Source organism: Varanus komodoensis, unplaced genomic scaffold, assembly GCF_004798865.1.
Source record: "Varanus komodoensis strain SLA01 unplaced genomic scaffold, ASM479886v1 scaffold29_3, whole genome shotgun sequence".
NCBI classification, from domain to species: domain Eukaryota; kingdom Metazoa; phylum Chordata; class Lepidosauria; order Squamata; family Varanidae; genus Varanus; species Varanus komodoensis.
In genome coordinates this window covers 659,555-687,444 of record NW_025335760.1, presented here as the reverse complement: position 1 = coordinate 687,444, position 27,890 = coordinate 659,555, and the positions used below count along the sequence as shown (strand labels likewise).

Genomic DNA, 27,890 nt, shown 5'->3' with positions numbered 1-27,890 from the left:
CCCCGCCTCATCTGCTCCGCCGCCGCCGCCGCCCCGCCGGGGGCTGTCCCGCCCCCCGGGCGGGGCGGGGGAGGGGGCACGGGGGGGCCCGGGCTCCGCGCGCGCGCGCGCTGCAGCCCCGCCCGGACCCGCGCCTCCCCTCGGGCGTGGGAAGCGCCCTGCGCGCTCCCGCCCGGCCCCGGGGGCTCCGTGCAGGACGGTCGCCGCTGGCGAGCGATGCGGGTGCACGCGCCGCTCTTGCGACGCTCCCCGCGCGCGTCCCGTGCAGGCGTCCCATCATCCCCGGCCGGCACGGGCATGAGCAGCCGTGCCCGAAGGTGTGGCGCCGCTAGATCCGCCAGGGCCCCGCGGGCGCCGGGCGCGGGGTGGCCGAAGCAGGCCGCCCAGCGCCCCGGGCTGGCGGGGCGAGGGCGATGCTCCCCAGGCCCCGGGGCGCGCCTGCCGCCCGGAGGCCCTTCAGCGGGCTGGGGGGCCTGGGGGCTTGACCAGCCAGCGCCATTTTGCAACGGAGGCAAAATGGGGGGACCCCATGCCGGGGAGCCGAGCAGCTTCAGCCCGGGCATCTCGGCCGAGGGGCTCTGGCCCAGGTGCTGGCGGAGGCCTTTGCCTGAGCAACCGGCCGAGAGGGACACGATCCGAGATGGGCCTTCGGTTTAGCTTGGCTTCCCAGCCCCCGTTTGTTTCTTAGCGATCGCTGTACGACGGTCCCGAGTTTTTGTATGTTTGAGAGAAGGGTGATCTTTCTACTTTTTTAAATCACCGGAGGCTTTATCACCTGCCATGTTCCCCTACACCCACCCACCGGGCTTTTCGAGCCATAGGGCTTAAAGTAGCTTGATAGCGTTGTTTTTTGCAGCGTGGTCACAATTGAATTTAGAAAGCCATGGGTGGAGTAGAACCGGTTCCTGCTCTGCATCTTCAGCTTTAGTACAATTCTTTGGGGATCAAAAACGTAATTAATAATATCTCCCACAGGCAGTGCTTGGAGAGGAGCGGGAGAGCCAAAGTGTAGATGATTGGTGTCTACGTTAGAGGAGGAGCACTGCCTGGAAATGAGATTCTCCACTCAACCTGGACTGGGGAGGAGGGCTTGCCGGGAATTCGTCTGGCAGAGGACGACGACGCAGGGAAGAAGAATCCATTACAACAAATCAACTTCAGAAAGGCCGACTGACCGTTCCCTGCTGTCCCACCCGCTCTGCTGCGCTGATGCGCGCCATATATAAAACGGAGTGCTGGCAATTGGCACGCAGTCATCTTAAAGGACGGATGGCGAGCCAGGTGTCTGCAGTCGTTCGGGGAGCAGGCTGGTATTAATAGCCGCACTATGGAGAAGGGATCGATACAGGATCAGGCCAGGGAGGCCAGGTTTCCCCAAGAGGGTGTCCTTGCCCACTCCCAAATCTAAGTGCAGTCATTTGCACGCACCTGATGAAGTGGGTACTGCTTACAAAAGCTGATGCTGGCAAAATGTGTTAGCCCAGAAGGTACCAAGAAAATGATCTGCTGCAGGAGGAAAGCGATAGTCTTAACATCCAGGCCTCTGTCTACATCGTGGGAAATGGATCAAAATTATGCCCCTCCACACACACACTGGCTGCATTTTGCATTGGTTGGCCAGTCCAGAGGAGGGAAAGTTACATGCAAGGCCCTGGCCTGCCCTAACAACTCCCAGCTTCTGAAACTCCGGCCAGCTCTGGCCACACACTGTCAAACCATTTCAAGGGCTACAAGCTCGAGCCCTGTTTCCAAATGAAAATGACACACCTCTTTTCAATATATTCCATTTATTCTTTTTTCATTACAGCGCTGTTAAAGACAAAATCATTAGCACAGAAGTCCTCTCCTCTCTACAATCACAGTGTCATCTGTCAATGTTCAGTTAGGTTTTCCTCCAATCCCTGGGTTAGTTTTCAATCACAGAGGCTCATGTTAAAAAAAAAAAAAAAAATCCCTGAAGACTTAAATTATAATAAGACAATTGATCACCATGGTTGTGTGTTCAATCACGCAGGACACGTCATTAGATGCTGCCAACTGGACAAAAATACTGTATGAGGTGCAATCACAGGAGCGAACCCTCGAGCCGAGGGCGCCTAAAAGATGCTGGAAGATGCTCCACTGGGTCAACGAGCTGCAGGTGCAGAGGAGACGACATGCCTCCCAGGTTACATCTGCCGACAGGAGTCACTTCTGTTCTGAGGCAGTCCAGCTCCGAAGGCCAGTTGCTGGGCTGGGGCTGCTTTACGCCCTGGGAGTGAGCTTCCCAGAGGTCGCTGCCTGGCTACTGAACAAGACAAAGCGCTGCTCTGGCCTGGCTCTTGTGATGTGGAAGCATCTGTCGTGGCTGTTGGCCCAGAGGCCAGAAACCAGACCCTTGGATGCAGACCCAAGCAGCAGCACATCTCTGCTCGCAGTCATGGAGGCCAAGTGGTTCGGATTTTGACAAACACGCAGAAAAGCAGATTAAAAATGTGCCGGAGCTGGCACATGCCTGCATCTTTCTAGAAGCTGCTAAGCTCATGGCACAATCCGATGCGTGTTCAGAGGGAACGAGGCCTGCAGGCAGCCTAAGGAGGCTGGTGCACTTGGCTTGCAATCCCTCCACCTGCCCTTTGCCTTCCAGGGCTTTTTGCACTGCACTGCACGACCCAACCCAATAGCAAGGGGACAGAAACGGTTTCCAAAGCACCAGAAGGAATGGCAAGGAGCCAGCCTTCTGCAGCCTGGTGGTGGAGCCGCAGCCAACACCTGTGGAGCACACCAGGCCGGAAGAAGGTTGAAAGAGTCCAGACAAATGCAAGTGCTGGAGCTTGGCCAATTCAGGAAGCCCCCGATCGGCTGAGCAGTTGAAAAACTAGAGCGGTGAAAGTGAATCTTTGAAGACCAGAATCCCCTCGTGACCATTTCAGCTCGGTAGATCAGAGACGGGCAGCAGATGAATCGGTTTCTTCTGAGAGCTCTCCCGATGACTTGCTGGAGATGTGCTGATATTTCCATTGTCCAGCAGCAGCACCAATGTGACTTCCTCCCCGCCCACACACACACACACATTATACAGCTCAAATGGAAAAAGCCCGGAGGAACGCCTGAGCTGCACTCTCTCCCGCTGCGCTGCTTCTGCACAGGCGCCAGTGCTGGATCTCTGCAGTCCCGTAAAAATTGCTCGAGCCCGCAGCCTGCCCACCTCTGCTGCACGTTCCAGTCGGGCTGCTCTCCAGAGGCCGAGAGCTTCAGCTCCCCTGCCAATGCGCCCAGTGGCCAGGCATTCTGGGAGCTGAAGTCCAACCCGCCCAGAGATCTCCCAAGACTCACGCTACGTTTGTGCACCCTGTTTTCCACACCGGTTCTGACCTTGCTTGGGTAATGGGCACGTCTATACATCTGCAGGTCCTTCTGGGGTCCCGCAAATTGTTTCCGTGACATGCAAGGGACCCTCTTTTTGCAGGTCCTTGCAACCAGAAAGTTTCTCTCTAGCCTACCTCTCTCCTCGCATCATTTTCTATACGCACCACCAGACAGCTTCGGCTTCCAGTTACATTTCTCCGGTAACCCACATTTGACCTGTGGGAAGAGGGACCCCGAGTGCCTGCCTGCCTTCTGCTGGCTTGGAAGCTGCTGAGATGCCACCAGCCACAGCAGCAGGTCGTGCTGGAGCTCAGGGGAGGGAAAGGGCAACACGGACAGATCTCAGAAGCCCTTTGGACGGGCTCTGGGGAGAGCAAGGCAGCAACGCATGAGGACTGCAAAAGTCCGGGGCACGGTGCAGCTGTTTTCAGCCTCTGAGAAGGTACAGCTCAGGAGAGGGGCCAGCAGGCGAGACATCCAACACCAGAGGAAACCAGGCACGGGCGAAAGCAGCAACAGCACGGCTCGGGGCGAAGAAGTCAAATGCACACACACAGCCACGGGTTTACTCTCCCACTGAGATAATTTTATATGCAATCATTTCAGATAAAAACCCTCGCCACAAAGTGAGGTGCCGCGGCAGCAGTAAGGCCATCCCACAGGCAGGAAAGACCAGAAGAGGCTCAGTGGCGCTGGGCCTGTGACTCCCGCAGCTGAAGGGAGCTGGCCCCACAGTCGCCCGGCAAGGGCCCCTCGGCCCGGTCGGACTCGGAGCGGCTGGCTCGGCCACCCTCCTCCTCCCGCCACATTACTGCTCTGTGACATGGATGACGGTCTCGCCCCCCTCTTCCGGGAGCTGAGGCACGGCATAGACCAGCGCCTGGTCGCTGTCCTGGCAGATAATGGCCACGGCCCCGCCGCTCTCGGGCATGATAGTGCTAGACTGCAGGCAGGCCTGGGGGCAAGAACAGAAGGGGTGTTAAAGGCCCTGGCAACTCTGGGTGGCGGCGCTGCGGGGCAGACGGGGCGCAGGGGCGGCTGCGAGGGGCCACGTGCGCCTCTCCAGCCAACCCGGCAGCCCACGTCGCGTCGCCTCCTTCGCTGCGAACGCCGCCTCAAAACCCGCCTTCTCTCTGACCCCACGCGCTCCGCCCCTCGGCTTTTGTCGGCTTGCTGCATTTCTGCACCACCTCAAGCCAGAGCCCTCTGGGTGGCTCACAGACACAAAACTGCAGAGTGCAGCATGGTGAACGCGCCACCCCCCGCAACAGGAACCGAGGCAAAATGCAAGTCACTGCATTCACTTCCTGGGGCTTCTGCTTCTGCCACTCCATCCTTTCCCTTCTGCTCTTCCCTACCCAGACGGAAACCTAACCTAGCGTCGCTTTTTCAAGCCAAATATACGCCCACGGGGCTCTAGGTAAGGCTGCTGCTTGTGGAAGCTCCACTCCCTTGACCTCTGGAGGCTTCCTGTCTCCAGGCACCAAGATCCCCAGCTCAGGCTTCCTATTTGCTCCTCAGACTTTCTCCCATACCCACGACTAAGGTTCTCTGACCAGACGCCGCGCCCCATGCTGGCGCGGAGGAGCCACCCCTCCCTCCGCAGAGCCAACTTACCATCTCCAAGAGCTTCAGCTTCTCTTCCGACACCAGGTTCTCCTTCCTGAGTTGCTCCACCACCCCCTCCATGGCCTCCAGCTTGGCACAGTGCCGGCGGTGCCGCTGCTGGAGCACCTTCACCTTCCTCTGGAGGCCCATCACCACCTCCACCAGCTCTGCTGCCGTGCCCTCGCTCTTGTGGTAGCTGTGCTCCTCCAGCTGCTCGTCCAGAGACTCCGCAGAGCTCAGCTCCTCCAGCTTCAGCTCCTCGGTCGGGGATGCCTCCGGAGACATCTGGTTGGAGACGATGGGCACGGTGGACACGATGGGGAGGCTGAGGGCAGAGGAGAGCAGGGTCTCCGGGGGAGTCACGCCGGATGAGGCGGCGGCCGCAGGCGCCGTTGGGATCGTCTCGAAGTAGGCCACCATCTCTGTGGGAGGCTCCTGCAGGGAGTTCATGACGGCGGCGGCGGAGGGGCCCGCCTCCAGGAATGGCTCGATGGAGACTTTCTCGAGGATCAGGGCGCCCTGCTCCGCCGCCGGTCGCTCGGCCACCAGGGCCTGCAGCGGCACCACCTCGCAGGGCATTGCGACTTCCGGGCAGAGCTGGCCGGAGCCATCGGCAGGAGAGCTCGGGGCTGCTTCCAGGGCCGGCGGCGGGAGCGAGGCCACCAAATCAACCCGCTGCTGCTCCACCGCGTCCGGCAGTGGCTGGGCCGGGCCGGGCTCCACCGGGGAAGCGACTGTCAGTGTCACGGCCTTGAGTGGCTCCATGATTTGGACCAGAGGTACCAGGTTCACAGCCCCAACAAGGGGGCCGGAGAGGGCATGGAAGCTGAGGTCGGAGGCAGGGGGCTGGGTCTCCACATAGATGGGGGCGGCCGCCATGCTGGGGTCTATGGCTATGGCAAGGGTTTCCAGGGTGTCTGGCTCCCGGTGACCTATGGCTTGGGCAGCCGGCACACTCGTCTCTCCGCGGCACTCGAGGATCAGCTTCTTGGCCGGCACTTCCGTGGGGGGCCAGGCAGCAGTCTCCCTTTTCTGCAGTGACACAAACGGACCATCAATCCCCATCTTCCTCCACCAGGCAAAGCAGGTTGGCAACCTCTATGCATGGTAAGGAGGCAGGGCCGTCCCAAAGCCCTTTTCTCCTCAAGTGTCTCTCCACAAACACTCACCACGGGGCTTTCCGCTGTCCGGAAGATTGTGGGCACGGCGTCGGGCTTCAGGTAGCGCACTCCCCACCGGTACTCAAAACAGGAGGGTGCAAAGTGCTCGCTGCACAGGTGCTGATGTTTCGTTGGGAGCCACTTCTCCTGGTTCATCTGGGAAAGCCATTGCCGAAGACGCTCCGGGTTGTGCAGGGGAAACCTGTGTGGAGAACAGACATGGGGTGATTAATGGCAAATGCCAACAACGTCCGTGTGACCACGGAAACGCTCCATCCTCCCCATGAGTGTGCCTTCCCCAACAAGCCACAATTTGCCAGGTGGGAAAACGAGGAGGAGAGATCTGCTCTGGGGAAAAGGAGAACAGCTGAGTGATTCTACAGTACTCACCCAGACCCTTGCTCTCCAGTCCCACTCCAAACGTGAGATGGAATCTGGCAGTTTAGAGAATGCCAAATGCCACCACAGCTGTCCAAGAATTAATACGAAACCATATGAAGGCTGCCCCCAAAGGCCAGTTTTGAAAAAGCAGCCTCCTGCCAGCCCTCTGAAGGCCTCACACAGGTAAGTACACCTGCCCACATGTGAGAGCGCAGGCGGTTCCTTATGTAATACCGATAGCCTGTTTTTCTGTAAGAAGCAACACCCTAAATGGCTTGCCAACAACACAGCAGCCTTTCCCAACAGGAATCCCTCCGGATGTGTCGGAGTGCCATTCCCATATCTAGACACCAGGTCGGGAAAGGCTGCTGTGCTGCAGGTTTATGGGGATCTGAAAGATGCAAGCCCCGCACCACTCTCTCCTCATCATTTCCCATGTCCTCATACAAATTCATGATTCAGCCATACTTAGAATATTGTGTCCAGTTCCGGACGCCTCACTTGAATAGGGGCGTTACTGAAGTGGAAAAGTACAGCAGGGGGCTGGAGCAGCGCCCCCGTGAGGAACAGCTGGGGCTGCTCGGCTTAGAAAAGGGGCCAGGAAGGACAGTCAAGATGGGGAGGGGTAGAATAGTGCCCGGCACGGAGAGAGTCAAGAGGAAGCTGTGTTCCTCTGCCCCCAAAACTCTCAAACGGGGGAGCTCCACGGGGTCCCCCATGAAGCTCACTGGGGCAGGTCTAGGGCAGGCACTCTCTCGCGCAAGTGGGGCTGAGCGATGGGATTCGCTGCCTTGGGAAGCGGCGACAGCCACCAATCTGGGCGGCTTCGAAAGGGACTGGCCAGATTCATGGAAGAAGAGGCGACGAGCCCTGCCGGCCGCGTGGGCCCCCTTGACCAGACCGAGCGTGCCCGCAGGCCGCGGCTGCCGAGCCCGGGCGGGAGGCAGGCCCGCACCCGTCCTGCTGGGCGATCCTGCGGCGGCGCGCTCGCCACGTGTGTACGCGGCGCCCGGCTTCGGGTCAGACCCGGCAGGGCTTTCCTGGCGCTCCTGTGTCCCGCCGAGGGGCACGGGGCCCCGGCCCAGGCTGAATCCGGGGCGCGGGCAGAGGCGAGGGGGCCCCGCGGGGCGGCCGCTTTCCGGGCCCGGGCGGCGGGCGGCCCGCGCGGGGGGAGGGGGCTCGGGGGAGGCGCCCGCCGCGTGACGTCACGCCCCGCCGCGCGCCCCCCGCCCGGAAGTTCGCTGACTTGTAAAAGCTGAGGCGCTGGCTGTCCGGCCGCGGCTGCCCGGCCGAGTTGGAGCAGTGGGGCGCCCGGCAGTACTTGGTCATCGCGGCGACGCCGCCTCCCCGGGCCAACCGGCCCCGCCGCGCGACGGCCCCGCTGCTCGCGACGGGCACTCGCGGACGCCGAGCCTCCTCCCGCCGTCGCCGGCCCCTTCCTGATCCTTCCTGTTTTGCTTCGCCTTCGCCGGTGCCCCGACGCGCATGCGCGGCGAGAGGCGCTCACTTCCGGGGCGTGTCGGCTCCCATTCGCGGAGAGGCGGGACTATAGAGATAGGAAAGGTGCAGAGAGGACCGATGCTTCGAGTGACTAGGGCAAACGTTGTGGAGGTGGGTGGTGCCAAGATGACAGCTCCTGCCAGCCTGGCCCTAAATTTCCTAAGTTTTCCTAAAATGCCGCGCTTCTTCGCCTTCACAGATGTCGAAAATCGGGGCAGTAAAAAGCTTTACAGTTAGGGCAGCAATAAAATTGCTGCGCCACTGCAAGAGCAGCCATCCCGGGGACACGTGGGGCGGCGCCGGATGGGCCGCCGCCTTCTCATTGGCCGACTGCGGCGCCGCGCGCCGTGCGCCAGCAGGACTACCTCCCGTTCCCCGATTGGGCAAACGCGGCGGTGATTGGCATGATAAGCAGCGAATGGCAGGCGGCGGCGGTTTTCCGCGCGCAGTTTGGAAGCGGCGACGGTTGGCTGCGCCTTCTGAGGAGACGCGGCGCCGGCAAAGGAGCAGCGGCACCTCTCAGCCGGTGACGAGATGGCCGGCCGAGGCGGCGGCTTCTACCCGCGGGCGGCCACCGGCTCCGGCGCAGACTCGCCGCCGCTTCTCAGCCTGAGGCGGCGCTCGAAACACCAGGGGCCGGAGGAGGCGGTGAGGGGCGCGGCCAGCTCCCGGGCGGGGCCAGGGCGCCGGCGAGGGGGCGCGGCCAAAGCGGGCGTGTCCTGCCGACGTCACGCGACGTCACGGGGCGTGTGGCGATGCCGGCAGCCGGTCCCCCCCCCCCCCCATGCGAAGGGATGCTGGTAGTTGCAGTCCGGCAATCCGGCCGGGGGCGTCCCGCAAGCCATTTCCGTGTAGCTTCCGTACAGTCTGTTGCGCGTGTTCCTGCGTAACCGTGGAAGCTACGCCGGGCGCGGCCTGGCCGGCTTCTGGATGGGGGACTGAGACGCTGAGAGCCGCCCAGAGAGCTTCGGCTCCGGGCGGTATGGAAACGTAGTGCAGTGATCATCATAGTTTCTGAACGTGCCCGCTTGCAATCCCGAGTACAGGAGCAGATCCTGGTGTCTCCAAAGGGGTCAGGTCGAGCATTCAGAAAAGGTCGTGCTTTCTTTTCCGATCGTCTGCACAGCGACCTGGAATAGTACATACTAGCACATCAAGGACATGTGCGCGCAAACACAAGTTCTTGGCCAGCGGATGGAGCCATGGCACATCCCTCTAATGCTTGGGAACAAAGGAGGCTGCCATATACCAGATCAGTGGAAGCGGGATGCCGCCATGCACCATTTTGGGGGAACGCGAGTGGGAGGCGCTGTTGGCCTCAGCCTCTCAGTGGACAGAGTGCTGGATGAGGCGGACCAGCTGGACACTTCTCATGTTCTTCTCAGCTCAGTATTTTCAACACTGGCAGGCAGTGGCAGCTTTTCAAGCAGCGGTCCTTCCCAGGTCTAGCAAGGGATTCAGTGACTGAACTTAGGTCCTTCTACATGCAACATGGGGGTTTAAACAGGAGCAGTGCTGGGCAGAGAAATCATTCTGGGCTCAGGAAAAAAAAATACACATATTTGCATATGCTAGTTTGCCCTAAAGCTTGTGCCGGTGTGTGTATGAAGGGATCCTGTACCCCCGCCAAAAAAAAAAGATGCTTGGAAAGGAGGACATTTGATTTCATGAAAAAAGCTTCAGGCAGAATGATTCAAGTTGGGGAAGGCAGGAGATGACGCCCTTGTGAGCAAACAAACAAGAGGGGCCTGGACCTCTCTTTGAGCAAGTGCCCATGGCCACCAGAGTGCTTGGGCACGTGGCCTAAAGGCAAGAGGGGAAAATGCAGGTGTAAATGCAAAGTCACAGTAGTAGTAATAAAAATTTGGAGCTCCTAAAGAAAGATCGCTCCTGGGCTTTGGCACGGAGCTGTGGCTCCTGGGAAACTGACAGTGGGCCAGAGGACTATTTCCGATAGAGAGTGGATGAGCATGCTTCTTTCAGCGGGACTTTTCTGGCTATTTGCCGTGCTCCTCTTCTGGGGGCAGGGGTGTGAGCGCTGCCACCCGGCCCTTGTTCCTCAGGCTAATGGTGGAGACCGGCGAGGTTCAGCTCCGCAGCTCCAGGGCAACACCGAACAGCCCCGCAGCGGCCCTCCAACAGTTGGTACTCCGTGGCATACGGGTTTCGAACGCGAGGGCTCTGTGGAGCCACCGTGGGTTGTGGCATCTCTGTGTGAGTGGAAGACCAGGGAAACCCAACCCTGACCCTAAATCTCTGCTGCTTATGCAACAGTTAAAGAGGCAGGCATGAAAAGGAATCAGTAATGTACCAGAAGAACAGAAGCTGGGAGGGGTATGGACCACAGGGGCGGGGGGTGAACGCCTGCATTTCTCTTGCTTTTATATATAGATATCCTTTTGAGGACAATCTCCATTGTTTCATTGGCCAAGGCAGTAGTTCTGTGAAAACTGGCCTCACACTTGGTAACTGCTGGGATCTCTCTGTGCAAGTTCACATTATGCTGGGAAAGCATGACCTAGAATCTTAGAGCTGAATCAATGGTAGAGTTGGAAGGTGCCAAGAGGGCCATCAGGTCTGACCCTCTGCTTTTGCAGGGCAGCAATTTACACCCTCCCAGATGAATTCATACCGGCTAAGAGATTTTACTCCATTGTTTCTCCTTTGGGCAGGTTATGCTTGAGAAGGTGTTGGGAATAACTACTCAAACCAGCAGTGGCCTCGCTTGTGACCCAAACACGGGGCAGATAGCATATCCATCAGGGTAAGTGCTTTGCTGCAGCAGGCATAGCGGGAAAACTGGTGACAAGGTAGTCAGCAAAACAAGAGTGGGGAAAAAGAGCTTTGCCACTCATAGAAACAGGGAAAGTCAGAAGGGTCCTCCTGGGCCATCTAGTCTGACCCTTGGCTCTAGCCAGCTCCACTCACGACATGCCTACCATGTGCATGTCTAGCCTGTTCATTACAAGGGAAATGGAGGAGGAGGGGAAATACCCCTCAAGAAGCCCTCACTGGGTCCAGATGCACGGACTCTTGGAGAAGGCCAGTTTTCTTGATCCACCTCAGTCAGGGTCCGGGCCCGGTTTTGGCACTGGGACTGCTTTTGCTGCCCCGCGTGTCGGGAGCCCCTGTTGGTTCTTCTCAGCAGCTCCGCATTCAGTCAGTGCCCGTGCAGAACTGGCCTTGTCTGGGGCAGCCCCAGGTTTACAGAATGATTTCCCCGAGGAAGTTTGTTTGGCCCTTTTTTGGCACTAGGCCAAGATGTAGTCAATTTCTTTAGCATATGTACATCCTAATTATTCTAGGGTGCTTTCCGGATGTTCATTCTAGGCTATGAATGGGGGTAGATTGTGTATGTATGTGACGGAGCACTTTTCATATGGGTTTGATTTTAGATTAGGGTTTCCGTGGTTCCCCCCACCCAGTTCGCATCACGGTACTCATGGATTTCTGTGCTGGGTGTACGAGTCGCTTTGAAATGGCTTTCTGCAGCAGGAGCAGTGCATTAAAGACCAAATAGATAGATCAACGTAGCAGCCAGTGGAACCTTCAAGCAGCAGCTGCTAATTCACGTGCAGGCCCCCTATTCCGCCTGCCTGGCCAGCTGTTCCTCTGCCAACAGTGTTGCCTCAGAGAAGAAGACTCTGTGGCCTGCTGCCAGTCACCGTGTGTGGACTTAACGTTAGCCCCTGGTCGAGTGTCATCAGAAGAAACTTGGCCCTCGGCCTTGCATCTTCCTCCTTTCCTGCCTCTCCAAGCTGCAACTGGAAGGATTTGCTTCTGTTCTTCCCATCACACACTGTATAGTTGCCCAAACTGGAATTATGTGTGGTATTTAAACAAGACAGAGCTGTAAACCAGCTTGAACCAGCAACTGTGGACAAATCATTGTTAAAACTAACCATGCTTTGCCCTGGAACAAAGCAGTTGCAGTACTGGAGGTTCACCCAGCGCATTCCACTGGCGCTGACCTGTGGCTCAGGGTCGTGTCTGAGCACAGCCAAGGGAGGACAAGCCTAGCGGCAGCACTGCTGTGAATCTTCCTGTTGCCTGAGATCCTTTTCTTTCAACTCTACCATTTCTCCATCTGCCCAATGACAGGAAGCCTTCCTTGTATAAATGCCTTGTTCTTTCTTTCCAGGTGTGTAGTTGTGATTTTCAATCCTCAGAAGAATAAACAAAGACATATATTTAATACTTCTAGGTAATGTACATTTGAACCATCTTATCACTTCAGATAGTCCAAGTGGCAGCATTCATAAAATTGGTACTTGGATGTGGGTGGTTTACAAAGTGTGGCATGGCCCATGAATTCACAGAGCATGTAGTCTGTGGTTTTAATTACTGAGTTGATTGGTTTAAAAATGTGACGTTTTAATTAGAACAATAACATTTGCTGATGCATCGTGTGATAGTACGAAAATGACTTTCAAGTGCCACTGGCGTACTTTTTGTAGTTTTCTTCCTGTAAAAACTAATTGTGGCCCAAGCTTTTATTCCCACTTTGTCCAAGGTGTGAAGTGATGGATTATGTTTCATACATCTGGAGAAGAGGGCTCCAGATTTAGCCCCAATAAGTTTGTATGTCATTCAGGTGTTGCAGGCATCATAGCAAAATGGCAGGCAAGCCCTACTTTTTCTCTGGAATTCATTTTTATAAGGAGAAAAATGGAAATGTTCTCTTTTGCTTTTAGGAAGACTGTGAGTGCTTTGTCTTTTTCCCCTGACGGGAAATATATTGTAACTGGTGAGGTGAGTTCTCGTTTTTATTATGGATTATACAAAGAATACAAAAGATTTAAATCACATTAGTGTAAAGTCACAATAAGTTGATGTTTTTCAAGTCTGTGTTTCTCCCTTATGGCAACATGGTAGAGTACTCCTGTAGTGGGAAGATCTGCTTCATATCCATATCATTTCAGCCCACCAGCCAGGAACTTCTTCCCATTTGCATCGAAAGCCACGTACAAAGAAGGCTGTGTGGCCTTAATCCTGGCAGCCACAGAGCATCCCAAACCACTGAACAAAGAGGTTAGGAATGGGACACCAATCCAACACATAGGTTTAGTTATGTATTGAATATATTTCCAGACTGTTGTCCACATTAAAAAAACAGCCATACTGAATTTTTGAGGGCCTTGGAAATAATTGGTCTTGCCCGTGTTCTCCTTGCCCTGGGTATTTCCACTCTGCCTCCTCTCACATCCTAAATGATTTTGCTCATGAGAGCCCACTCTAAAGAGGCACGGATGTGGAAGCACAAGCAAGGCTGGAGCATAAAGCCGCTGGAGTTACGGCTGGCTTCCAGCATCAGCCCTTCGCATCAGAGCACTGAGCTCACGGTGGCCAGGAACACCATGCCCCGTGATCCGAGAGTTCTTCCGCCCGCCCAAGGCACGTGGAGGCCAAGGAAGGGCACCTGAGGGATGGCCCCTGCGCAGCCCCTGGCCAAGCGTTATTCTTGGTCTTCCTCCTGCAGCATGGGCACAGGCCGGCCGTCCGCGTCTGGGACATAAGAGAGAAGGCGCAGGTCTTGGAACTCCACGGCCACAACCACGGTGTCGCCTGCGTGGCCTTCTCTCCCAGTATGAAGTACCTCGTGTCGGTGGGCTATCCGCATGACACGGCTGTGAACGTGTGGGACTGGAAGGTAAGCGGCAGCGTGGCGGGTGCCCGAGACGCACCCCGGTCGCCATGCCCACAGGCAGGCGTGCCACCGAGGTGTACCTGGCCGGCAGGCCGTGAGCAAGGGCCGGGGAAGGAGGCGCTCTGCGATGCGGGAACCGAAGTACGAAGTCCAGGGTGCGCCGTACAGTCGCGGGCGCTCCCCTTTGCATTACTCCAAATGGAGTAGGGAGACAAAACGATATTCTCTGGGGGCGTTCTGGTCAAGGTTCCTCGTGCCTTTGGCGCATTTCTCGACGGATGTTGTCTCTGGTGTTGCAGAAAGGCACGCTCATCGCGTCCAACAAAGTGTCCTGCAAGGTCATGGCCATTTCCTTCTTGGAGGACAGCTACTTTGTGACTGTCGGCCATCGCCACGTGAAATTCTGGTTCTTGGATGTATCACGGGAAGCTCAGGTAAACCTCGGTAATTGGATACAGAAAGAACAATGGAAAGTAATCCCTTCATAACAGTGTCCTGGCTATATTAAGTAAACTGGTTACATGGCAATTCTTGTCCTTAATATATAATAGTTAATGGGCAGAGAATGCCCAATGGAATAGAGGAAAAATTAAGTATTTGTTTTGTAACTGTACAGGCTAATGGCCCTCAAAATCTAATATCTTCATAATTCAAACAAAGCTTCAGATTTTGTATTTAAACATTTCTGACTATTGTGATGTTTTAAGAAGCAAATTCTTCATCTCATCAGGCTTATTTGTGTTCGAAAAAGTAAAACGTTTCTTGAGAATGCACAGGTCACGCTAACCTCCATCATATGCTCGCCGCAGGTCAAAGAGACGGTCCCGCTGGTCGGCCGCTCCGGCCTGCTCGGGGAGCTGCACGACAATGCCTTCTGTGGGGTGGCTTGTGGACGGGGCAGGATGCCCGGCAGCACCTTCTGCATCTTGCACTCTGGACTCCTCTGCCAGTTCAACGAGAGGCGTGTGTTGGAAAAGTGGATCGACCTGAAGGTGAGAGTCCCTCCCTCTGAGCCGGCCGCATTTCTGAGGGACCCGCCGAAGACGCGCGGCTCCTGCAGCTCCGCGGTGGCCTGGCGGGACATGCGTGCGCTTCCTTGCAGGTGTCTGCAGCCCACTGCCTCTGCATCAGTGAGGAGCTCATCTTCTGCGGCTGCGCCAATGGCACAGTGCGACTTTTCCAGGCACACGACATGCAATACCTGACGGACCTGCCCAAGCCCCACCTCCTGGGCGTTGACGCGGCCGGCGGAGAAGCCACGAGGTCTGGAGCTGCGGGGAGGGGCAGTTGAGGAACTGGGTGGAGAACGCGGGGCACCCTGCGCGGTGGAACGGAGCGCTCTGCTGCTGGCTCGGGGGACTGCCGGGCTTCCCCAGCCTGCTCGTGAAGTGTTGGCATGCAGGCCGGTCCGGTTCACAGTTTTGCGGTTGTGTTTCCAGTGCGTTTTTAGTCACCGTTTTAATGAGGGCTTTTGAGCTTTCCACTGCCTTGAGCACCATTTCCTTGGTGGAGTGGGAGGTACACTTCAGACCAAGCAACAAATCCTACCGACTCACGACACGACTGGCTGTGGAGCACTGGGAGCTGCCGTGTGTTTCTGTCTCCACGTGCCCGAGCAGCCCCCCCTCGGTGTCCCGGGAAGGCACCGCTGGCAAACGGGCCCTGGCTCTGACCCCCTCCGCAAAACTGGAAGGCCTTGTGGCTGCCGGACCGCCTGCTGCAGCTGGGTGCAGTCCAGCTCTGAATCTGAGCTGCGTGGCCGGCGGGCCTGGCCAGGCCAGGCTGGATGCCTGAGGAGAGGCCTTCGTCCCGGAAGGAGCTCCTGCTCCTCCTGCTCGTGCGTGTGCACCTCACGCCCCTGCTCGAGTCCCCTGCAGTCTTCCTGAGCACCGCCGTGTAGACTCAGGCGTTTGGTTCTGTGGGGAGGGTAGCCAAGAAGACCGCTCCCCCTCTGTGTGGTGTTTCCAAGAAACCCAGGTGCCGCCTACCCCGACACGATCGCCCTGGCTTTTGATGTCTGCCACCACTGGCTCTCCTGCGTCTACAAGGACCACAGCCTGTACGTCTGGGATGTGAAGAACCACAACCGGGTGGGGAAGGTGTGGTCTGGCCTCTTCCACAGCTCATTCGTGTGGAACGTCGAGGTGAGGGGATGCCTGGGCCGAACCTTTACACCTGTGCTCGACACCAGGCCTTTCTGTAAACACACCAGGTTGCAATTCACCTGCCAGGCTCTGTTCAAGGCCTTTGGCGTTCCCCTTCTGGGGGCTGGTCCACGCTGCGTTTGATTGCGTGGCCCAGGGAATGGATCACCCCAGGCATGGAGTGGTGAGAAGCTAGCTCAGCCATGCCTCTTTGGAGATCGTGCCTTACGCTTCTGTTCTGTGTGTGTATGTATGTCTTAGGTTTATCCTGAGTTTGAAGACCACGAAGGCTGCTTGCCCCCGGGATCTTTTCTAACATGCTCCTCTGACAACACTATACGTTTTTGGAACTTGGAAGATGGCACACCAGCTGATTTTCAGAAGAATGTCTGCAGTAATGTAAGGGACATGCCTTCGTGAGGTGATGGCAGAGCAGATCTCTCCGTGGGTGGGTGTGCTGAGTCCCTTCACGGCCACGTGGGCAGCTGCAGCTGACTAGAGGCCTCGTGGAAGCAGCTCCCCTCCCGGCCTCTTACAAACTGTCCCCATCGTCCTCCCTTTGGTGGGTTTTCCTTCAGCACAGCGGGGTGAACGTGTGTTCTTCCATCCTCTTTCCAGAGCTTGCTGAAGGTTGTGTATGTGGAAAAGAACACCCGGCACCTGCAGGATCCCCCCAGTGTGCTGGACAGAGCTGAAAATGCCAGCTGCCTGGACGCGAAACCAGGAGTCCGTGTCCTGCAGGTCAGCCCTGACGGCCAGCATTTGGCCTCTGGTGACCGAGCCGGAAATTTGAGGTAGGTCCTGCGGGAGTCTGTCTGCTTTCACCATCTTTCGCTTGGCAGTTGCTATAACTGCACCAGCTTCAGGGGACTCTGAGACATTTTATAAGCAAGAGGAAGAGAAGCACTGAATGCGCCACGCAGGCTCAGAGGAGTCGTGGCGCCCACAAGCGTCACTCTCCACACGCAAACCCTGCTCGGGGCTGTCAAGTTGCTTGGCGTAATGTGAGGGTTACGCAACCCTTGCCTGATCCTTTAACGGACTGTGGGTTATGCAAGGATTATTTAACCCGCACATAACCTATGCTCAGCAGAGGGATTCAGAATGGTGGCTGCGTGCCCCCCCCCCCCGCCTCACCATGGGTTAAATAGCCAATGGTGGACTATCGCATTATGTGGATACGTATTGTGCAAATGTATATTAAGTGTGTAAATTAGAAGAGAATAAAGGGCAGCCTGTGGGAGCTTGCAGCGTGATAAGGAATGCTGTGGTGTCCATGGAGAAGTGGAGAGGGAAAAACCTCGGATGGGGAGAAGGCGCGGCCCCCTCTTGGCTTTTAATCAGCTTTCTGGAGGTGAGGATTGCGGAAGGACCTGCAACACGAAGTGAAGCTCTGCGGGGATGTTGCAGAAGGAAGGAAAGCAAAAGGCTTCACCTCCCAGCCCCAAACCTGGGCTGCCTGGCATTGCACAGGACAGCAGGGGAAGGTCCCAGAGGGCTGGCAAGGAGAAGGGTCCCTCCTCTGTCCCTGCCCTGGAGAGGCCAGAGTGGGACCGTGAGGCTCTGCTTCCAGGCCAGCTGCTGCCTTGAGCAGGAGTGCTCCCTTTGAGTGCCACAGGCCCTGCGTGGCCATCAGCTGCTAAACTCTCTCTCTGATTCGTCATCTCTAAAGAAGTGCAGCCGTAGCGAATGCTGACTTTCCTCAGTCTGCGAGGAAGCGACTTGGCTTCAAAGCTACAGACAGGACTTTTCGTCTTGCAGGATACACAAGCTAACGTGCATGGACAAGGTGATGAAAATCGAGGCCCACGATTCAGAAGTTCTATGCTTGGAATATTCTAAGCCGGAAACCGGTAAATGTTTAAATGGTCTGGAAATGTGGAAGCTGCCTGGGGGCAGGATTGCATGTACCCAACCTTCCCAGCTCTTGAGCGTGGCCTTGGTGAGGGCGCTGTGGGCCATTCTGTGGTCAAACGGTCTTTGGAACCAACACGCCCTTCCGTGTCCATCTGCTGTCTGTAGGGATGACCTTGCTGGCTTCCGCAAGTCGAGACAGGCTGATCCACGTGTTAAACGTGGAGCAGAACTATAAACTAGAACAGACGCTGGATGACCACTCCTCGGCAATAACGGCGGTGAAGTTCACTGGTAAGCCTGCCTTAAGTACCCATATTTCTGTGAAAAAACCCTCCTTCTTTTTTTTTTTTGCTTTTTTGCAAGTTTTGGGTATTTGGGAAGGCGACTTCCCTCCTTCGATTATGCGCATATGACTGCTAGGTGGTGCTCAAGTAGCATCAGACACGATTGTTTTGGGCCTTCTAAGAAAAGCCTCCCTGGCCTTGGCTGGAGAGTTTCAATACATGTTCAATTTTTGTGCCGGTTTACCACTCCCGTTCTTTCTGCTCTTTTCCATGGGGGCTATTTGTGTAGTGTTTATTGTGTTGTAAGCCGCCCCGAGGTTTCGGCAAGGGGCGGCATAGAAATGTAATAATAATAATAATAATAATAATAATAATAATAATAATAATAATAATAGTGTTTCCAACATGTACTGTGAGTGAATAATCCATTGGAAGGGCGGGAGAGCCAAATAATAAAGGAAAAGACCAGAGTGTTGAGAACGTGTATTTCTTGCATTTACAGCTGGCTCTTTATCCTCTTGCAAGGAACCCAAATTAGATTAGGGCCCATCCAGTCCAGCATTCTGGTCTGCAGTGGCCGGCCGGGGGCCGGGAGGAAACCCAGAAGCAGGGCACGGCACGACAGGCTTCTTCTGCCAGACCCAGCTTCTGCTCTGTCATTCCTCCTTCTTTTCTGCAGGAAACGGAGACATTCGGTTGATTAGCTGCGGAGCGGACAAGAGCATCTATTTTCGCAGTGCACAAAAGGTTCTTGTGATTCATTTGCCGCACGTGCTGCTGCCGCCAGCTGTGGCAACGGCCCTGCTTGCCATGGGCTGGTCTGCAGAGGCACGGAGGGTGGCCCGTCCGACTCTGGGGTGCCGGCTGGGGGGCTGCTGCCTTCAGCCCGGCAGGACAGCTCTTGTGCTCTTGGGGAACTTGGAGAGCTTTTCTCCCTCCATCCAAAGTGCAGTTGCTAATTAACAAAGGGGCCCTCTCTCCACTTTTGTGCTCACATCTCAACCCTTGACAGCCCTTGGCCGTATTTTTACTATTATTGTTATTTATTACATTCCTCCGCTGCCCATAGCAGAAGCTCTCTGGGTGGCTCTAGTGTCCACTGGGACCTCCCAACGGCACCCCCGAAGCTTTCCACTCCTTCCCCTCTTTAGAACGTTATTTTTAATATAAACCTTAGAGGGCCCGGCTTATTTATTTATCATTAGATGTATGTCCTGCTTTTTTCTTACAAAGAACTCAAAGTGGCTTACATCATTCTCCTCCTCCTCTCAATGTTATCCCCACCACAACAACCCTGTGAGGTAGGTTGGGCTGAGAGGCTGTGACTGGTCCAAAGTCATCCAGTTGGCTCCATGGCCGAGCGGGGACTCGCACCCGGATCGCCTGGGTCCCAGGCCAGTGCTCTTAACCGCCCCGCCACACTGCTCTCGGTACTCCTTTCCTCCTAGCCTCTGTCCCTTTGCCTTGCTGTTTTTCCCTCCCCGCAAGCCTCTGGCTTTGCCTCCCCCTCCCCCCCGGCTCACTCACTCACTCACACACACAGAGGTATGCTGCCCCTTTAGACCCCCCAGTAGCTGTTACATGCCCTGCCCCACCCCGTCCTCTTCTGTGGTGGTGCCTACAGCAGCTTCTTCGATCCCCCAAGGTGCCCACAGGACCCAAGGGATTAAGCAGCCCCTGGTGACTGTCAGCACAAACCTCCCATGCCAGTTCAGGGCATTGTTGGGTCGGTCCCCTCTCCAGGCCGTGGACGGGGTCAGCTTCGTCAGAACCCACCACGTCGCGGGGAAGGCAACCCTGTATGACATGGACATCGACATCACGCAGAAGTATGTCGCGGTGGCCTGCCAGGACCGAAACGTCAGGTAAGGCGCTCGCCACTTTCCAGGCCGACCCCAGCCATGGCCTGGCTCCCTGGATGGGGGAGCAGACGCGGCCCGGAGGAATAAGCACGTGGCGCAGCAGAGCCGGTCCCTTTCCTGCCCTGCCCTGCCCAGCGCGCCACTCTTCTAGGCCCCTCAAGCCAGTTGAGCATGTGGCCAACGCGCAGGTGTTTCCCATGAGCAGGAGGCGTGTTCACCTGGCTTCCTGCAGCTCAGCAAAGGGCTTGCCTGCCAGCCAGGATAGCCCAGTGCCCGGGGGCAGCTCTTCCGCCCGCAGTCCGCTGCACCCGTGAAACGTCATCGTGCCCCTTTCCGCAGGGTGTACAGCACAGTCACTGGGAAGCAGAAGTGCTGCTACAAGGGCTCACAAGGGGAAGACGGCGCCCTCCTGAAGGTAAGAGGGGGCACAGGCAGTCTGTGCAGAGGGCTCTGGCCCCCTCAAAGCCGCCCCGGAGATGGCCCCCGGGACACGGCCTCCGGGCTGTGACAGGAGGGGCTTGTGGGGGACGCTGGGATCTTGCTTAACCATAACACGTGGCCTCGAGGGAGTGTGGCCTCTTTTACAATCTCTGTGTAGGTTCAGCTGGATCCCTCGGGAACTTTCCTGGCCACCAGCTGCTCTGATAAAAGCATCTCTATCATCGACTTCCGCTCCGGAGAGTGCGTCGCCAAAATGTTTGGCCATTCAGGTTTGTTTGACCGTGCTGCTCTGTTTTGGCCCAGCTAATTTTCCAGAGCATCTCTCTTGCCTCCTCTGGCTTCCTTTCCCAAGAACGTTGCATGCCAACGATGAGTCAGATCCCGGAAACACCCCCTTGAAGAGCGAGCACGAGGCCGGAATTCCGTGGCGCCTTTTCAGCTTCCCACGGGACTCACTGGGCTCCCCGGCAAAGGCTGCCTGACGAGTGCCGTGGCCACGTCCTGTGTGCTTTGAGCCGCATAATCAGTTAAAATAATCCAGCAGAACAACACGTAATTGCTGCATCGTTATATTGCAGAAGTCGTGACGGGGATGAAGTTCTCCTTTGACTGCAAGCGCCTGATCACCGTCTCCGGAGACAGGTAGCCAGCGTGCCCACTCCGCTCCGTACAGGAGATAACCGCTGGTCCGTTGGGCAGGGGCCCCGCCAGGCTCAGGGGAAGGAAGGGCTTTCCGGTGGCCCCCCCACACGTGGGGGGCACTTCTAGCGGTGGGCTGTACAGTGCGACAAACATACCAGGGGCACCCCAGTATCGGCATTTCAATGGCACCTCCCCTCTTTTCAGTTGCATCTTTATATGGCGCCTCAGCCCCGAAATTACCAGCTGCATGAAGCAGCACTTGAGGGAACTGGATCAGGCCCAAGAGCAGAAGAAAGCCGGGGAGCCCGCTTGGTCTCATCTGGTCAGGTACCGACACCGCCTTGGCCTGGGGGTCCACCTGACCCCCAGCATCCTGCTTGGCTGGGTGTGGGGACTCCTCAGTTGCCGAGCAAGAAAAAGGGGCCCCCCTCACTGGCATCCTCCTCAGGCAGGAGACATACGCTGCCGTGCCGAGCGGAGAGACCCTCTGTGGCACTGATCCCCTCGCTGGTTACGACACTGGAGGGGAAGAGGAGGAGGAGGAGGAGGAGGAAGACTACACGGCTCTTCAGACGCCCACTAAAGAAGATTTTGATGCAGGCAGGAGCTGCAAGCGTGGCGCGAGGGGGCCGGGAGGGTGGCTGGGGGGAGCAGTCGGACGTGCTGCAGTGAAAGCGGACGTTCCCAAAGCCCCGTCCCACGGGGAAGGCCCTTGGGGTGGGCCCTGCAGCATCAAGGGAGTGAACCGGGGGCGCTTGCAGAGCAACTCTCCCGGGCATCACCAGAAAGTGGCTGCCGGGGAGGAGCGGCGAGGCCAGGCCCACTTCCCATAGGGCTGAGCCTGGGGCAGAGCTGGGACCAGTGGGGCAGCCCCGGCACCGTGGTGGGGGCCAGGCCCCTTGCCAATCCTGCTGTGGCATCTCATTTATAATTTTGCAGAAGCCGTCTTGCTGTTTTCTTCCTTCTCTGCCTCACTCCCACAACCTTTCTCCTAAATTCTAAACAGATAAAGTAGCAGGCTCACATAGAAACGCTGAGACTCTGTGCTTTACTTAGCTTTTTTTAATCTCCTCTTCTTTCTAGTCGTCATTGTGGCTTCTGGAACTTGGTAGGCAAATCCTCCCCATGGCCCAGTTCTGCTTAAGATTTTTTGCATGGTTGTCCTTATTACTGAATGAGGTAGAGGGGGATTTCTTGCTTCTGTTACCTCCCGGTACGAAGCGTGTAACCCGTGCATCTCAGTTGCTCACGTGTGCGTGTTTCTCCCTTGCTGCTCCCCAGCTCCGACCTACCTCCTCTCCAATGGGAAAATGCCGATGTGGGCAAAGAGGCTGGTGAGTAGCGTGCCGTAACAGAGCCCTCCGACAGCTGCTCGAGGAGCGGTCAAGCCCCGGGGACAAAAGCCGGAGAGCCGCAGTTCGTCTGTGCGAGTTGTGTGTCCGCTGGCCCACACGCCACCCGCCCTCTCCCTCCTCTGTGTTGAGAGAGGGCCCAGCTCTCACCTCCTACATCTGCCCATGCGGATTCGTCCAGGTCTGCGGAGAAGTGGCGGGGCAGAGCTGGGCAGAGGACGGGGCAGTCCCAGGGTGACTTGGCAAAGATTCTTGGGCAGAGGGTGGGAACCAGCCCCCCTTGGAAAAGCAGGGAGCCTCTCGGGGCCAGAGGGGGCGGAATCCCCCAACCTGCTCAGGAGATGGCGGGGAAAGGAGCAGGCTGGTTCTGAAGTCCTTGAGCAGCCAGAGCCCCTGCGAGCCCCCGAAGCTTTTCTGAGCAGGAGGGAAGGATTCTGCACTTCCTGTGGGCAGAGGCTTCTCCCACCTCTCCAGCAAAGCGCCGCTTCATCACCTGAGGAACGCTGTTCCATCGCCCGTGAAATCTTAATGAGGAGGCTGAGCTCTGCGAGTTTTGACTGAGTCAGCTGAGGAGGAAAAGAGGGCAGGAGGCACCTGCTTCTGGACCCCTGCAAATGAGCGGCACGCCTAAGAAACGCTTGCTGGTCTTTCCCCTCTGCAGCTCGGAGAAGCAGATACTTCAGACGGCGCTAGCTCCTTTGACTCGCGGGTGAGCTATCAGCCACAAGGGCGGTGGGCAGAAAGCATCAACCAGGAGCCAATCAAAACCATTGCAGATGCTGACCTCAGCGACTTCAGCCCAGTCGAAAACAACTGTCTCAATGACATCGAGCTGGTGCCAAAGCTGCTCTGGGAGGTGAGGAATGTTGGTGGCGCCCAGTCTGGGAAACGGGCCTCACGCCCTCTGGCCGGGGCAGAAGCTGGGGGAACAGCCCAGGATCCAGTCTTCAGTGGCGGGGACTTGCCCCTGAGCGAGTGGGACCTTCCTTTTCAACTTGGGAGGGCCCTGCTTCCAGCGAAGCTGCTGTGGAGGTCAGAACTGCTGGTGCTTCACGGCCCCTGGGTCAGTCTGGCTTCTCTTCTGCTTCACGGCTTGGGAAGCCTGACAGACTGACTGACTGACTGACTGGAGAGCTGGCCTACAGACCCTGTGGCCCCAGAGAGTGGGGCATCCCCGCCCTGCCCGCATTCCCCCCGCCTGTGTCTCCAGTGTGGGACTGGAGGCAGCAGTGGGCATGCAGGCGGAGGAGAGCCAGGCACTGCTGGTGGGGCGGCCACTCCTCCTCCCAGGGCTTGCCAAGTGGCTCTGCGCAGCGGACGCAGGCCCCGGCCGAGGGCTCTGCTCATGCCACAGAGCGGCAGCTCCTCCCAGCGCTGGATGAGGCCTTTCGCGTCATGCAGGGTGCAGAGGAGGCCGCTGCGGGGCGCAGCTTCCAGCGCACAGAGCGGCTCCTGTGAGGAAAGAGATGGGCTCTTTTGTTCCTTGCGCAGACCGAGGGCTCCACTAGCAACATAATACAAGACTTCAAGCGGGCAGACCCGTCTTCCGAAGATGAGGCGGACCCCGCACGGGAAGCCAGCAGGAGCAGCTTGTACGGCACACAGGCTGGCGACAGTCCCCCTGCTGGAGAGAGGTTGGTCTCTGCCCCACACCCAGCCGCAGCCTGGCGCACGTTCACCTGGAAGGGCTCTCTGCTGAAGTGGCGTGCTTTGGGTCAAGTTGCAAGGCAACGAAACGGCCCGCCCACCGGGAAGTGTTTCCATGGGGCCCGTGTCGCTTGTGGCCATTGATCTGGTCTGGGTTTGATTGTAGCACCTCCAGACTGACTCAGCTGCTTGAATCCTCACCCCTCCCATGCCGAAGGACGGCTAAAGAGCAAACATGTTCCAAGAAACATGCTCACCTCTTGTTTCCCAAGGAAATACATGGATGGGCTGCCGCTTCAGCCATTTCATCAGGAGGGAGCCGCCCGTGCGAAAGAAAAATCGCTGGAGCAGCTGTACTCCATCACCTCCCTGGGTTCAGAGGCTTCCCCTTTGGATCGCCAACAGGAAGGTAAGCTTCTCGAGGACTCGCTGTCCCTGCGGGGCCCTCTTGCTTGTGCCCAGGGCCTGTTGGCCTCTGGAGCTGCAGAAGCACTCGCCCGCCTCGGTTGCCGCTTCCCCACAAGCGCTGCGGATCTGGCCAGCGGAGCACCAAGAGCTGCCCCGGCCTGGATGCCATGTGCACTGGAGCCTGTCCTTCCATTCCTGAGAGAGGGCATGGAAGGACCGCGCCAGAGCGGGGCACCGCTGGGATCCGCAGCAGGCCTGCGTGGGCTCGAGTGTCCAGGGATCCAGCCTGCCGGTCCTGCAGCAGCCCAGCCTTTTTGGCTTGCAGAAACTCGCAGACTGTTCGTTTTAAGTTTCATTATGCAAATTTAATTGTCAGAAAGTATGCATTTTTTTAAAGCACGTGCATTTCCCCCATAGGCTAAAGCATGAAAATAGGCACTTTGGTGGGGATTTGCACATTTTCAGGAGTGTGAATTTGTGCAACTCTGAATTCATGTCTGCATAGGTGAATTTGCTCGAAATCCACTTATGCCAGCGGGTGGATAATGGAAGGGAAGGTACCTGACAATCCACAAAATAGGGATGGAGCAGATTTTACAATGCCCATAACATCCTAGACAGGAGAAGTGGAGTCTGTTAGCAGAACGCCTGATACTTAAATCCAAAAAGAAGTGGATTTGGATAGATTGGGATGAGGCAGTTTACCCAGTGTCGCCTGGAAGGGAACTAATGCAGAGGACAAAAACTCTAGAACTGGCCATTTCGGGGGCTGGGTGGAAATAAAACCCAGAAGCTGGCCCAGCACCCAGCTCATATCCTGCGCTTTCTACGCTTAGACCGAGAGTCTCTTCTTTCGGAGGCAGAAGCAGAAATGGCTGACTTAGACGAGAACTTCCAGCAAAGCAATTCTTTGCCACATACCCCCGAGCAAGAGAAATACCTCCGGCATCACTTTGAGACACTGGCCAGCGCCCACTCGGAAGGTAACTGATGCGCTACAGGAATAATCCTCCTGCAGCCGCCCGGCCCCTCAGCCGCGCCCAGAGCGGCACACAAAGAAACAGGTCTGGTCTTGGCGGAGCAGGTGCCTTGCCCACTCCCGGCATTCGGCACCTGAGGGGCTGATTCAGCGTTGCTCACCCTGGAAGGGGCCGCACTCGCATTTCAGCCTGGTCGAGCAAACGGGCCTTGACCCGTCTAGGAGGAAAAAGGCAATGCACGCTTCACCCCCATCAGGATGAGTGCTCGGTTTCTGCACACTGAGCCGGGCCTTTTCAATACCAAAGTGGCTGAGAACTCAGGGCAGCTCTCTTCCCCTCCCTCCCTCCCTCCCTCCCACTCTTGGGATGCAGAAAAGTTTGACGGCTGTATAAAAGACCTGAAGCCCCTGGAAGACGAGGACGAAGAGGCCTCCCTGTTCCTGAATCCCCGCCTGAGCATTTCTGCCAGATTTCTCTCCCGCTACCAGAAAAACAGCAGGTTGGGAAACATTTCTTCAAAAATGTTCTTGGCTCATGATGGAACCTCATCTGAAATCCCGGGCTGAGGTGGTGCTTTCTCCACCCAGGTTTGCCGCAGCCTTTCTTCCACTGGCCCACCAGCCCATCCAGGCCGCTGCTGTGGGAGAGGAGGGCGAGCCCAGGAAAATGGAGGCAAGTTGACCCCGCCGAGTCGTGCCCGGGGTGCAGGTGCAGCTGGGGACGATGTGGGAGAGCGAACCCCAGCCCACACACCTGGGCCGAGCCACAGTGGGGTTTCCTTCTGCCGCCCAGGCTCTCTGCTGGCAGCTCGGGAAGAAGCGGCCGCCCTTGGCCCGCGACTCTGGCAAGCCCATGCGGCGAATGGGTGCATCCGGGGCCCATTCCATCCTCCTTTTCGAATGATTTCACGCCAGCTTGTATCCCCACTTTCCCCACAGATCTCGGGGGGTTCTGTTTTGTTGAAACATGCTGAATTTCATCTCCCTGCTGAAATGGAGAAAGCTTGTGCAGTTGTGGGACATGTTTTTGTGACCTTGAAAGGGACTAAGAGATGGTTCTGACACCTTTCATAAAATTAAAGGGAAAACTTAGAATCCCTGCAGTGCAATTCGCAAATTAACTGTCTGTAAACTAATTGCTTTTAGAAACCTTCAGCAGAAACTCACTCAGATTTGAAGGAAAAACTTGATGCTAAAGCATCTGGGACTTCAGGTAAGATGCTTGACTGGGATGCTGGTTGCTACCCACTTCTTTTCTTTACTCAAAAATCTGTTGTTGCAGGGGATGGATTTGATTTTGTGCATCTTTCTAGTTAGAGAAACACAACTCAATGCTTGCTCAGTGTCCTGTCGAATCTGAAAGATGAAGTCACTTGTCTTTCTGTTTTGCATGACTTTCTCCCTTCCCCCACCTTCGGTAAAACGGCACACATGGAATCCTCTTTTCCATTCTGTTCTCAGAAGCTCGGGCTCTAATTGAGAACTTTGACATGAACCTCCAACCTCTGTGCAGCAAATTTCAAGAGACACTGCAAGTTTATGACCAGGTAAGATGTATGGCAGGCAGGGCCATGTAACTGCAATTAAAAAAAGAAAAAAAAAAGCCAAGTAGGCACCTGGGTTTTCCAATCAACTTGTCCATTTTTGGAGGCTGCTGGTCAACTGCTTCCTGCTGCTGGGGAGGGGACAGGCAATGGCTGGTGGCAGCCCCGAATGGCGCCACTGGCTCGTCCGCGGATTGGCGGGGCTGAAAGCGTTCACACTGTGCCACGCAGGTGATGTCCTGCCATGACTCAACGGAGGAGGAGCTCCTCCACGTGAAGAGCAGGCTGGTCAGCACTTTCTGTTGGATGAAACAAGAACTGGACTCCAGAGCCATAAAAGGCAACATGGATGTGGCCACAGGCACAGAGAGTCCATCACCCTGGCTTAAGCGCCTTCAAGACAGCGAGATCCACTCTCTCCTGAAACAGTACTCTGATTCGCTGCTGCATCTGCTGCAGAAGAAGCTGGAGGAAGCCAGCAAAGCAAGCGTTGTCTGAACTTCGTTGCGCAGCCACCCTCCTGCCCAGATTTTATTGCACGGCTCTGCACGAGAAAACATGGACACCAATATCTGTGTAACTCCTGCAGGGTTGCATTCTTCGAAATACAGGCTTCCTGCTTTCCCTCTGGCTTTTTTTGCTTCCAGGGGAAAAGTTTTAAATTTTGCACACAAAGACTGACAAGTTTTTCAAATAAAACTTTTTCTAGGTTTTGGAAATAATAAAATTTGGTTATTGCACTTTTAAAGGGCCTCTTTTTTTACTGTATGCGCACCTCCGATGCTGAGCATGGCGAAACTTTTCCTGAAGGTTTAGCTCAGTTTGAAGCAGAGCTGTGCATATGCCATGTTGGAACCCCCATACTAAGCCAAAATTCTTTGCAGCCCGTTTGCTTATGAAGATGAATACTAAATACATGGATTGCTTGGTCCCGTAAATGGGGAAAAAACCCGGCAAACTTAAAGAACCACAAGAGAAGCTCTAACAAGTCCAGCTTGTCCATAGGCACAGCCTCTCAATATTGATTTATACCCGTTTCGTTCCTGTGCCGCCCAATCGCTGAGGCTCTCTGGGCAGGCCCAGCAA

General features: G+C 56.4%; 2 protein-coding genes across 2 annotated transcripts; one reads left to right on the top strand and one right to left on the bottom strand.

Annotated features, from left to right (window-relative positions):
• Positions 1–1,770: 1,770 nt before the first annotated feature.
• On the bottom strand, positions 1,771–7,951 carry THAP8 (THAP domain containing 8). The gene is made up of 4 exons (XM_044435537.1): positions 7,744–7,951; positions 6,126–6,318; positions 4,966–5,988; positions 1,771–4,303 (listed from the first exon to the last, which is right to left on the bottom strand). The coding sequence occupies exons 1-4, from the start codon at positions 7,824–7,826 to the stop codon at positions 4,157–4,159; spliced, it is 1,446 nt and encodes a 481-aa protein (XP_044291472.1). The 5' UTR covers positions 7,827–7,951; the 3' UTR covers positions 1,771–4,156.
• A 580-nt stretch (positions 7,952–8,531) lies between these two features.
• WDR62 (WD repeat domain 62) lies at positions 8,532–27,554 on the top strand. Its single transcript, XM_044435435.1, has 30 exons — positions 8,532–8,645; positions 10,670–10,761; positions 12,139–12,201; positions 12,692–12,749; positions 13,477–13,647; positions 13,944–14,078; positions 14,454–14,636; positions 14,747–14,907; positions 15,614–15,788; positions 16,050–16,187; positions 16,407–16,582; positions 17,550–17,641; positions 17,811–17,936; positions 18,609–18,676; positions 19,673–19,794; positions 20,131–20,206; positions 20,390–20,501; positions 20,811–20,874; positions 21,079–21,201; positions 21,323–21,474; positions 22,156–22,208; positions 22,888–23,082; positions 23,718–23,860; positions 24,146–24,282; positions 25,118–25,264; positions 25,634–25,760; positions 25,849–25,933; positions 26,407–26,473; positions 26,722–26,807; positions 27,036–27,554. Exons 1-30 carry the CDS (start codon positions 8,532–8,534, stop codon positions 27,300–27,302), a joined length of 3,708 nt encoding a protein of 1,235 aa, XP_044291370.1. The 3' UTR covers positions 27,303–27,554.
• Positions 27,555–27,890: the final 336 nt, after the last annotated feature.